The sequence below is a fragment of the Streptopelia decaocto genome, assembly GCF_964273445.1.
Source record: "Streptopelia decaocto genome assembly, chromosome: 26".
Lineage (NCBI taxonomy): Eukaryota > Metazoa > Chordata > Aves > Columbiformes > Columbidae > Streptopelia > Streptopelia decaocto.
In genome coordinates this window covers 3,314,863-3,326,161 of record NC_138681.1, presented here as the reverse complement: position 1 = coordinate 3,326,161, position 11,299 = coordinate 3,314,863, and the positions used below count along the sequence as shown (strand labels likewise).

At 61.9% G+C, this 11,299-nt stretch overlaps 1 protein-coding gene across 1 annotated transcript; it reads left to right on the top strand.

Moving 5' to 3' along the window:
- Window positions 1-1,543: 1,543 nt before the first annotated feature.
- Window positions 1,544-11,077, top strand: LOC309450416 (antigen WC1.1-like; the record flags this gene model as incomplete). Its single annotated transcript, XM_082073249.1, has 12 exons — window positions 1,544-1,642; window positions 2,262-2,585; window positions 4,865-5,179; window positions 5,698-6,018; window positions 6,104-6,418; window positions 6,750-7,064; window positions 7,589-7,903; window positions 8,639-8,776; window positions 9,516-9,611; window positions 10,015-10,098; window positions 10,283-10,435; window positions 11,016-11,077. Exons 1-12 carry the CDS (start codon window positions 1,615-1,617, stop codon window positions 11,075-11,077), a joined length of 2,466 nt encoding a protein of 821 aa, XP_081929375.1. The 5' UTR covers window positions 1,544-1,614.
- Between the last annotated feature and the right edge of the window lie 222 nt (window positions 11,078-11,299).

Genomic DNA, 11,299 nt, shown 5'->3' with positions numbered 1-11,299 from the left:
ACCCACAGTGCGGGGGCTTAATGCTGATCAGACTGGTCCTGTGTCAGTGTTTGAAGGTGCTGCTGAGGTGAGGCTGGCGGACGGTGGCAGGCGCTGTGCCGGGAGAGTGGAGGTGAAACACCAGGGACAGTGGGGGACCGTGTGTGGTGACTACTGGAGCATGAACGATGCAGCAGTGGTTTATAAGCAGCTGGGCTGTGGGTCTGCTGTTGGAGCTCCTCAGTATGGACACTTTGGGGCAGGATCTGGCCCCATTTGGATGGATGATGTTGGCTGTAATGGCACCGAATCTGCCCTGTCTGACTGTAAACATGCAGGATGGGGTGAACATGACTGTGGTCACAGTGGCGATGCTGGAGTGACGTGTTCAGGTAAGGGGTCAGCTTGTTGCTCACCTTTGGGGCTGGGATGGTGAAAGGGCCCTGGCTGTACCATAGGGAGCAACAAACATGCTGGATCCGAGCTCAGTGTGGCCAGTTGTGCTGCTGAGCTGGGACTGTCATTGCTGGTGTGACCAGTCCTTGGGGAAAGCTGTGACAGCCCTTAGGGGACAGGACCCCATACTGGCAGTGCTGACCAGCTACCCAATTCCTCCTGAATGCCCACAGCTCCCCACATTGACCCATGAAAAAGGGTCTTTGCCAGCACTTACTGACTCTCGTCTGTGCTGCTCTTACCCTCTGGGGCAGCTGAGGCCAGGGGGACATGCGGGTCTCCTGTCCCCAGCCTGGCCATTGGCCTGGGACCTGTGCACCCCTGGGCAGAGCATGGTGTCCCTGGATGAGAACAGCCCCCTGGAGCAGGCAGGGGAGGGCTCTGGAAAGCACCAGCCATGATAACAGCTAGTCCATTTCTGTGCTCTGGGACATCTCCCACCTAAAAAGAACCTCCCAACAGTCAGGAACACCCTGGGATCAGAGTGAGCCTCTGGTGGCACCAGGTGATGATGGTCCTGCCTGGCCCAAGCTCTGCAGGGGCTGAGCAGTTACAGCTTCGTCATCATCTGGGCCAGTTCTCCTGGAGCCCAACGGCTCACACACTGCGGTGCTGGGGGAGCGTGCTGGGCGGCACAGAGGACCTTGTGTGGGACCCTTTGTCTGAGCACACCTGTGGCTGTGAGTGTGTGGCAGACACACACCTCAAGTGCTGTGGTGCTGTAGAGAAGGGGAGGAGGGTCTTGGATGTGTTTGTGTCACCAGCACTTCCCCAACAGCTTCCCCCGGGATGTGCAATGGCAGTTTGGCCATGGCTTGCTTGGGGGTGATGTGGGACATGGGCAAGTAAGTGCCAGAGGGCTCTGGGAACTCCCAGGTTTTTTGGTGTTTTTTTCCAGGATTTGTCCGTCTGGTGGACGGGAAGAGCCGCTGCTCAGGACGTGTGGAGATCCATGATGGGAACCAGTGGAAAACTGTTTGTGGTTCCCGCTTTGGCCCCAAGGCTGCTGAGGTGGTCTGCAGGGAGCTGCAGTGCGGCGTGGCCCTGCCTGTGTCTGGAGGAGGTCACTTTGGAGAAGGGGCTGGTCCCGTGTGGGATGGAGAGCTGCAGTGTGTGGGGAATGAGTCCCTCCTGTCCTCCTGCCCCACGGGGTCCTCCAGGGACCAGGCCTGCCCCCAGATGAACAGCGCTGCTGTCAGCTGCACATGTGAGGACTCGGGGTGGGGTGTTGAACACTGGGATAAAACCCACACTGAGGAGGGGACAGTTTGGGATTGTGGAGACAGGGGAACTGGGGCATCTGTTCCCACAGGCTGGCAGAGACCTGACCCTCCTGGGGATCACAGACAAGGGCAGGGCTGGGCTGATGCCCCAGGACAAAGAGGGGCCATGGGCTGGGAAGGCTCCCTGGGATCAACATGTTGCTCCACAGGGGACACACAAAGGCCTGAGATGATGAGCTGGGAAGTACTCAGGGCAGACTGTGGCCCAGGGGAGCTGGGGGCCCTGGGAGAAGCAGCAGCGTGTGCTTGGGGATCCCTGGGAACAGGTGTCTTCCCAGGGTGCTGGCTGGGGAGGAGCAGGTGCTCTAGGTGGGCCTGGGCCAGGGTCAGGTTGGAGGGTCTGTTAGGGTAGAAGGAAGTGCTGAAAGCTCTGAGGTCACAAATGACCCAGCAGGGCTGGAACTGGTCACCCCAGCCTTGGACAGCCTGTGGCTACAGAAGGGACCTCTGCACCACAATGGGAACACCATGCAGGGGAGGGGCCTCCCACCCTGACACCCACAGTGCGGGGGCTTAATGCTGATCTGACTGGTCCTGTGTCAGTGTTTGAAGGTGCTGCGGAGGTGAGGCTGGTGGATGGCGGCAGGCGCTGTGCCGGGAGAGTGGAGGTGAAACACCAGGGACAGTGGGGGACCGTGTGTGGTCACTACTGGGACATGAACGATGCAGCAGTGGTTTGTAAGCAGCTGGGCTGTGGGTCTGCTGTTGGAGCTCACCAGTACGGACACTTTGGGGCAGGATCTGGCCCCATTTGGATGGATGATGTTGGCTGCAAAGGCACCGAATCTGCCCTGTCTGACTGCAAACATGCAGGATGGGGTGAACATAACTGTGCTCACATTCTCGACGCTGGAGTGACATGTTCAGGTAAGGGGTCATCCATTTCTCACCTTTAGTGGATGGGGTTGGGGAACAGAACAGGCTGTGCCATAGGGAGCAACAATCATGCTGGATCTGGGCCCAGTGATGCTGGACATGCTGCTGAGCTGGGACTGTCATTGCTGGTGTAACTGGTCCCTGGGGAAAGCTGTGACAGGCCTGACGGGACAGGACCCTGTGCAGGCAGCGCTGACCAGCTGCCCAGCCCCTCCTGCCCACCCACAGCTCCCCACACTGACCCATGAAACAGGGTCTTTGCCAGCTCTTACTGACTCTCCTCTGTGCTGCTGTCACCCTCTGAGGCAGCTGAGGCCAGGGGGACATGCGGGTCTCTTGTCCCCAGCCTGGCCATTGGCCTGGGACCTGTGCACCCCTGGGCAGAGCACGGTGTCCCTGGATGAGAACATCCCCCTGGAGCAGGCAGGGGAGGGCTCTGGAAAGTGCAAATCATGATAACAGCTGCTCCATTTCTGTGCTCTGGGACATCTGCCATCTAAAAGGAACCTCCCAACAGTCAGGTACACCCTGGGATCAGAGTGAGCCTCTGGTTGCACCAGGTGATGATGGTCCTGCCTGGCCAAAGCTCTGCAGGGGCTGAGCAGCTGCAGCTTCGTCATCATCTGGGCCAGTTCTCCTGGAGCCCAACAGCTCACACACTGCGGTGCTGGGGGAGCGTGCCGGGCAGCACAGAGGACCTTGTGTGGGACCCTTTGTCTGAGCACACCTGTGTCTGTGAGTGTGTGGCAGACACACACCTCGAGTGCTCTGGTGCTGTAGAGAAGGGGCGGAGGAGCCTTGGATGTGTTTGTGGCACCTACACTCCCCCAACAGCTTCCGCTGGGATGTGCAATGTGCAGTTTGTCCAGGGATTCCTTGGAGGTGATGTGGGATGTGGGCAAGTAAGTGCCAGAGGGCTTTGGGAACAACCAGGTTCTTTGATGTTTTTTTCCAGGATTTGTCCGTCTGGCAGACGGGAAGAGCCGCTGCTCAGGACGTGTGGAGATCCGTGATGGGAACCAGTGGAAAACTGTTTGTGGTTCCCGCTTTGGCCCCAAGGCTGCTGAGGTGGTCTGCAGGGAGCTGCGGTGCGGCGTGGCCCTGCCTGTGTCTGGAGGAGGTCACTTTGGAGAAGGGGCTGGTCCCGTGTGGGATGGAGAGCTGCAGTGTGTGGGGAATGAGTCCCTCCTGTCCTCCTGCCCCACGGGGTCCTCCAGGGACCAGGCCTGCCCCCAGATGAACAGCACTGCTGTCAGCTGCACACGTGAGGACTCGGGGTGGGGTGTTGAACGCTGGGGCTGTGCCGGGGGTTGGGGACAGAGCAAGGACTGTGCTGGGTGGGTGTAGGGCAGGAGGGGTCATGGGACTGTCTGCAGCATGAAAACCTTGCAGAAGGAGAAGAAAGGCCTCTGTCCCTCTGGCCTTTCCACCAGCTACCAGGGGTACAAAAGCACCAACCTGCCCTCTCTGAATGCTTCTTTGTCTACTCTCCCATGGCCGCACCGCTGAGGCCCCAGAGGAAGGCAGGACAATGGAGGAGTTTGCCTGGGTTGATAAGGACTGGGATAGGGAGCAGTCAGGCAATCTGGACATCCATCAATCCATGGGTCCGGATGGGATGCACCCGCGGGTGCTGAGGGAGCTGGCTGAGGTCATTGCTGGACCGCTCTCCCTCATCTTTGCCAAGTCTTGGGAGACGGGAGAGGTGCCTGAGGACTGGAGGAAAGCAAATGTCACTGCAGTCTTCAAAAAGGGCAAGAAGGAGGACCCGGGTAACTATAGACCGGTCAGCCTCACCTCCATCCCTGGGAAACTGATGGAATGACTTCTCCTTAGTGTCATCTCAAGGCATATCAGAGATAAGAGGGTCATTAGGGGCAGTCAACATGGCTTCACCAAGGGGAAGTCGTGCTTGACCAACCTAATTGACTGTTATGAGGACATAACAAGGTGGATGGATGATGGCAGAGCGGTGGATGTGGTCTACCTTGACTTGAGTGAGGCATTTGACACAGTCTGCACAGCATCCTCACAGCTGAACTGAGGGAGCGCAGTGTGCAGTGAGGGTGACAGAACACTGGACCAGGTTGCCCAGGGATGTTCTGGAGTCTGCTACTCTGCAGACATTCAAAACCCACCTGGACACCTTCTTGTGTAACCTCATCTGGGTGTTTCTGCTCCAGTGGGAGGGTTGGACTGGATGAGCTTTGAGGTCCCTTCCAATCCCTAACATTGTGTGATTCTGTGATTGTCTCCTCCTCTGTCTCCAGAGTACACAGGGTTCAGGCTGGTGAATGGCAGCACAGTGTGTGCGGGGAGGGTGGAGGTCCAGGTGCTGGGGAGCTGGGGGACCCTCTGTGCCTCCCGCTGGGATCTCTCGGATGCCCACGTTCTGTGTCGTCAACTCAACTGTGGGTTTGCTGAGTCCGTTCCTGGAGGAGAGCATTTTGGGAGAGAGACTGGCCCTGTCTGGAGAGACTCATTCCACTGTGACGGGACTGAAGCCCACCTGGGACAGTGCCCAGTGGCCACCCTGGGGGCCTCTCCGTGCTCCCCCGGGAACAACGCTGCTGTCATTTGCTCAGGTGAGTGCTGGGAAAACGGTGCATTAGCTCTGTTTCCCTTTGTGTGAGACACGGCCACCCAAAGCAGGGGTCCCATGGCAGCACCGGGCTGAATTTCTCCCTGGAGGGGCCCTGGGGGGCTTTCCCTGCTCAGACTGACCGCTCTGCTCTGGGAGAGCTGCGGTCTGAACAGACACAGACACCTGTCCCCAGGGCAGCGCCTTAGGCCCTGGTACCACTGCCCGGCCCGGGTTCCATAGGATGAGCCCAGGACAGGCTGGTGGGGCTCTGCTCCATCCCTGTGGCTGCAGACAAACACATCCCATCCCCACAGAGAGCCCTGCAGAGCCTCATCCCACCACCCAGCAGCAGACCTGGTGTGAGCTGCAGACAGGGCCTGGGCTTTGCCCTCGCTTCTTGTCAGCACAGGGCTCGCTCTCGCCCTGTTTGGTCGGACACCCCTTGCCCTCCTCCCTGGAGGCTGCCGTGCTGCCCGGTGCCGCTGATGGCTGCGGCTCCTCTGCTCTCCCCAGGCCCAGCCGACTCTGCGTCCCTGCGGCTGGTGGGCGGCAGGAGCCGGTGCGACGGGCGAGTGGAGATCTTCCAGCGCGGGACGTGGGGCAGAGTGCTGGACGACCAGTGGGACGTGCGGGAGGCCAGCGTGGTGTGCCGGCAGCTGCGGTGTGGAGAGGCAGAAAAAGCCTACAGCCCCCCAAAGCCTGAGCGAGGGACGGGCCCCGTGGGGCTGCGAGGGGTCCGGTGCGCAGGGCACGAGGCCAGCCTGACCCTCTGCAACACCTCCCTGCCCGGGAGTGCCTTATTGGGAGGTGTTGTGGAGGACGTGGGAGTCATTTGCTGGGGTGAGCGGCGCTGCACGAGCCCCCAGATGATGGGGTGGGGGGGCAGCCAGCCCCTGACAGCTCCTGGGCTTTCTCCCCACTGCAGGGAGCCGGCGGGTCCGGCTGGTGGACGGGCCCGGGCGCTGCGCAGGGAGAGTGGAGATCTACTACCAGGGCAGCTGGGGGACCGTCTGTGACGATGGCTGGGACCTGTCTGATGCCGCCATCGTTTGCCACCAGCTGGGCTGCGGAGGGGCGGTGGAGGCGGCCGGCTCCGCTCGCTTTGGGGAAGGCTCCGGGCAGATCTGGCTGGATGGTGTGAACTGCTCCGGGGCCGAAGCTGCTCTCTGGGACTGTGCTGCCGGGCCCTGGGGGCAGCACGACTGTGGACACAAAGAGGACGCGGGCGTCATGTGCTCAGGTGTGTGCCGGGAGCTGTGCCGGGATGGTTCCCGGGAGGCCGGGACGCAGGGAAAGCCGGGCATGGCCAAGGCTGGCCCTGGCTGAGCCCCTGCCTGAGCCTGGCCTACAGACACCGGTGCCCTCAGTTCAGCGGGGTCCCTGGGGAGCTCAGTGTTCCCCAGGGTGAGCGGGGAGAGCAGGGGCTGTGTCCATCAGGGACTTCTCCCTGCCCTGGGTGCGAGGGGGACTTGCTGGCCCTGCCCTGCCTGGCTGGGGGCCTGGGGAGCGCAGGGGTGTGCTGGCTCCCACAGCCCCACACCAGCCTGTTCTCTTGCTGCCTTTCCTCCCAGAGTTCGTGGCCCTGAGGCTGGAGAACAGTGACGGCTGCTCCGGGCGCCTCCAGGTTTTCTACAACGGGACGTGGGGGAGCGTTTGCTCCAACTCGATGACTCGTGACACAGTGTCGTTGGTGTGCAAGGAGCTGGGCTGCGGGGACGGAGGATCCCTGGAAGCAGACCTGCCCTATGGCAGGGTGTCTGGCACTGCCTGGCTGGATTACGTGCAGTGTGGAGAGGGAAACATCTCTTTTTGGCAGTGTCCATCCACCCCCTGGGACCCACAGTCGTGCGATGACCTGCGAGAAGAGACCCACATCACCTGCAATGGTAACTGTGAGCCACGCGGGCACCGGTGCCACCCCAGCTTCTGCTCCCCTCTGGGCACGGCCAAATGCAGAGAAAGAGCTTGGAGGAGTTTTCCTTGCCACGTCAGATGCTTGTGCTGCTGGTGGCACAGATGTGACCACAGTTCTCAGTGTCCCACATGTCCAGCAGCAGTTGCCACTGAGCAGTGCCTGGGGGAGGCAGCGACATCTCCAAGTGGTCTCAGCAGAGACCAGAGAGGGTTCAGAGGAGCCTCCCCTCCATGGACACCGTCCTGCTGCTCTGTGACCAAGATGGCACACAGGCACAAGCAGAGCTCAGCCCCGCTCTCTTCTGCACAATCCCCGAGCCAGCCCCTTCACCACAGTGTTTCCTTCTTCAGGGGGACGCCCAGAAATGCCCCCAGAGCCTTTGGCCCCGTGCCCCAACTCCAGCAGCTGCACAGGTAGGGAGCTGCTCCTCCGCGTGCTGCTCTTGCCTGGCTCCTCTGCTGTCTGAGTGCCGTGGGAGCTCCTTGCCCTCTCCAGACAGGGAGAAGATCCGTGCCGTGGGAGGCGAGGACGGGTGCTCGGGCAGAGTGGAGCTCTGGCACCGCGGCTCCTGGGGGACAGTGTGCGATGACTCCTGGGACATGCGGGATGCCCAGGTGGCGTGCAGGCAGCTGGGCTGTGGCCCCGCGGTGTCTGCCCTGCACGAGGCTGCTTTTGGGGTGGGCCAGGGCCCCATCTGGCTGGAGCGGGTGGAGTGCCGGGGGACGGAGCCATCTCTGCAGGACTGCTGGGCCCGGCCTGGGGACGGACGTGCTTGCCGGCATAAGGAAGACGCTGCCGTGCGCTGCTCGGGTGAGCGGGGGCTGGGGCCCCTTGGTCAGGTGTTGGCAGGGAGCTGGGAAAGGCCTTTCACCCGCTTGGTCCTGGCACGGCCCCCGAGCTCCTGAGAGCAGGAACGTTCCTGTGGGGGCAGCAGCTGGTGCCAAGCAGGGAGCAGCCTCTGTGGAACTGGGTGTCCTTGGGCCACTGCCCGTGGGGCCCTGCAGCTCCAGGACCATCCATCCCCGGGCTGCCTGTGCCACCCTGCCTGCCGCCCAGAGCGGAGGCCCCCGGGGCCTGTCCTGGGTCCCTTTCTGGCACTACGGGAGGGGCAATTGGGGTGGGATGTGTCAGGGACACTACAGACACACACCGGGGTGTTGCAGGGGAGGCTCCCTGGTACGTGCACTCCCACCCTCTCAGCCCAGCTCTCCTTTTCCTCTCTGCAGCTGCACCCAGGACAGCAGCATCCCCACCCCGAGCAGGTAACTCGTCCTCCCCAGGGCTGGGTATCCCAGGGCCGGGCTCTGACCCTCAGTGGGGTGCAAGGGGCTCCTTGCTGGGGTGTGAAACTCCCAGGAGGAGGCACTGGGGTGGTTGTGTGAGGGTTGAGGAGGGGGTGAAATTCACTCAGCAGGGTGGAAGCTTCTCCATCATCCCCCCTGGGACCCTCCACTCTCTGCTGCCTTGTGTGATGGGGGTCAGGTCTGGTGCTGCCGCCACCTCTCCCAGGGCTGGTGCTGTTCTTCCATGTTCTTGCCCGTGCAGATCCCACCCGGGGCTGTCCGACTGTCAGTGGGAGAATCTCAGTGCCCGTCATCATCTGCATCATCCTGGGGGCCCTTCTCTGCCTGCTCCTGGCCCTGCTGGCCGGGCAAGTGCTCAGGGCCAGGGCTGGGCGCAGAGGTGGGTCCTTCCACAGAGCTCCCAGTGATGCCTCCTGGAAGGGCTGGGGGTGCTGCGGGGGGTTTGTAAGGGGCACAAGCAGAGCTGAGGGGAGGAGACTGTGTGCTGCCACCTGCCCCACGCACCCCATTGACTGTCTGGCCATAGGGCACCAGCAGCAAAGGGCTGGAGAGAGCCCAGAGGTGGTGGGAGCAAGAGATGGGGCAAGGAGAGACATGGCAGAGCAGGACTGTAGGAGATGTTATCCTGGGGGAGATGGCCAAGGCTGGCAGTGCTCTGGGTAGTGCTGGAGGGCGCTCTGGGGCAAAGGAGAAGACGGGAGGAACACAGGGCAGCAGGGCCCATCCCCATGGAGTCAGGCCCCAGGCTGACCCTCTGCCCAGCCGTGCCTGCCCTTGGTAGGGCGGGGGCCCTGCTATGGACTCGTGGGGCAGACAGGGGTCGGCTCCAGGTGGAGGGGAAGCACGGGAGCTGCTCTGGGGTCAGACAAGGGGGTGACCCAGGGACCAGAGGCGCTTGAGCGCTGTCTCCAAGGGGCAGATGTGAGGGTGATGCTGCCCCAGATCTTCTCCACAGTGATGTGGCCCTCACTGGGGATGTGGCAGCTGTTCCTGGACAGCACCCTGGGGCTGTGCTATTGGAGCAGTCCTTGGCTGGGCCAAGGAACAGGTTTGGGGAGCACAGTGGGGTCCCGTTGCCCCTCTGCCTGTCCCCATGCCAGCTCTGCCTCTGTCCCCAGGCTCCAGGACAGCCCAGGAGCTCTTCCCCGAGGCCGTGTACGAGGAGATCGGGCACAGCCCAGCGTGGGAGAAGCAGGCGAGGTTTGGTGGCTCAGGTGGGTGTGGGCACATCTGCAGGACCCTTTCCCCTGGCCCCTCCCCAGGGCTGATCCCCTGAAGCCCCCAGCCCGTGGTCCCTGCAGTGCTGGGGCTGTGTGGTCTGTGGGGAGAGCACCCCAGCCCTGGGCCCGGGAGAGGAGCTGCCTCCCAACCCGCTTTGCCCATGGCAGCTGGACAGCCCCTCTCTTCCTGCCCCTGCACCCGTTGACGAGTGAGGGAAGAGCTGTCCTGGGGCAGCTCTGGGAGCACCTTTGAGACAGGGCTTGTCCCAGGGGAGCAGGGTGAATTCCCAGCCCTCCTCCCCATGCATCCCCAGCTCTGTGGGTCCCTTCCCCAGCAGTGCTGACCACAAACCAGGTCAGTGAGCTATACCATAACACTCACTGCACATCTCTCCAGGCTCCTCTTCAGAGCAGTCCCTGACCCAGCTGCAGCCCTACCCTGGGCACCGAGAGGAGAAGGATGGTCTGGGATCAGCACCAGGTAATGAAGCAGGAAGGGGCTGATCTGCCTGCAGACAAGTGAAGGACAGAGGTGTCACTGGGTGTCACCGTCAGAGAGGGGGAGGACCTGGGGGTCTCCTGTGCTGCTGCCAACACCAGCGCCTCCCATCCTCTGCTCTGCAGGATGGATCTTCTCACTGTCACCAGCTCTCCTCTCTCTTCAGATGTTCCTGTTCTGCCTGGCGGTGACCCAGTGGATGGCTATGATGATGCCAGGGAGGTTTCTGACCCTGGGGAGGACGATGTCCCTGGACAGGGAGCTCGGGACATGCCCAGGGTGCCAGCGGAGGGAGCAGGACCCAGCGATGCACCCAGAGGTGAGAGGGAAACTCAGCGCTGCTGGTTCCTGGGGTGCCATCCCACTGCCACCCTGGTTGCTGCTGCACTGAGACCTAAACCTCCCGGGAAGGGGGAACTGCCCCAGGAGATTCCCGTGGAGGGACCGAAGGGTGGGAGAAGGAGCTGAGTGTGGTGAGGAGCAGGGGGAAGGTGATGCACAGACCCCATGGGGTGAGCTGCAATTCCCGCATTGCTGCTTGCAGGGGGAAGCCTGTGCTCCCAGAGAAGTGCCGGGGTCCCTGGAGCTGAAGGAGACACCGCGTCCCTGTCCCCGGGGAGCACGGGCTATGATGACGCTGAAGAGACCTCTCTGGCACATCTGTGACACACAAAGGCTGTGACAGAGCTGGGCACACAGCAGCCCCTGAGCCCCCGGCCAGGAGAGCCCGTCCCTGCTGTGCAGGTGGGTGCAGCCGGGAGGGAGAGAGGTCCGTGCAGCTGGGAGAGCCGCGAGCACCGGGAACCGCCTCCCTTTGCCCATGGGCAGCACAAACAGCCCAGAGTTTCCTCTATTTTCTCCTTTTTTCCACTGTGTATCATATTTGTTCTTATTGAAAGTGTCGGTGGACTTTGACTTGGAGCTGGTTTGTGTCTGCCCAGGCGTCAGGAAATCTTCCTGAGTTTGATCAGGGGCAGCAGAGACTAAAAAACACCCCTGGGGTGGTTTCCATCCTGCTCGCCACAGGCAGTTTCTAGTCAAAATGACTCTCTAACAGGTCCCATGATGCTCCCCAGTGCCCATCTCTTCACCCCGAGATTCCCCAGCTGCTCTTTCCCCCGGGCCCTGCCTGGGCCAGGCTGGTCCCACAGTGCAGAGGCCATGACAGAGCTGCTGTGCCAGG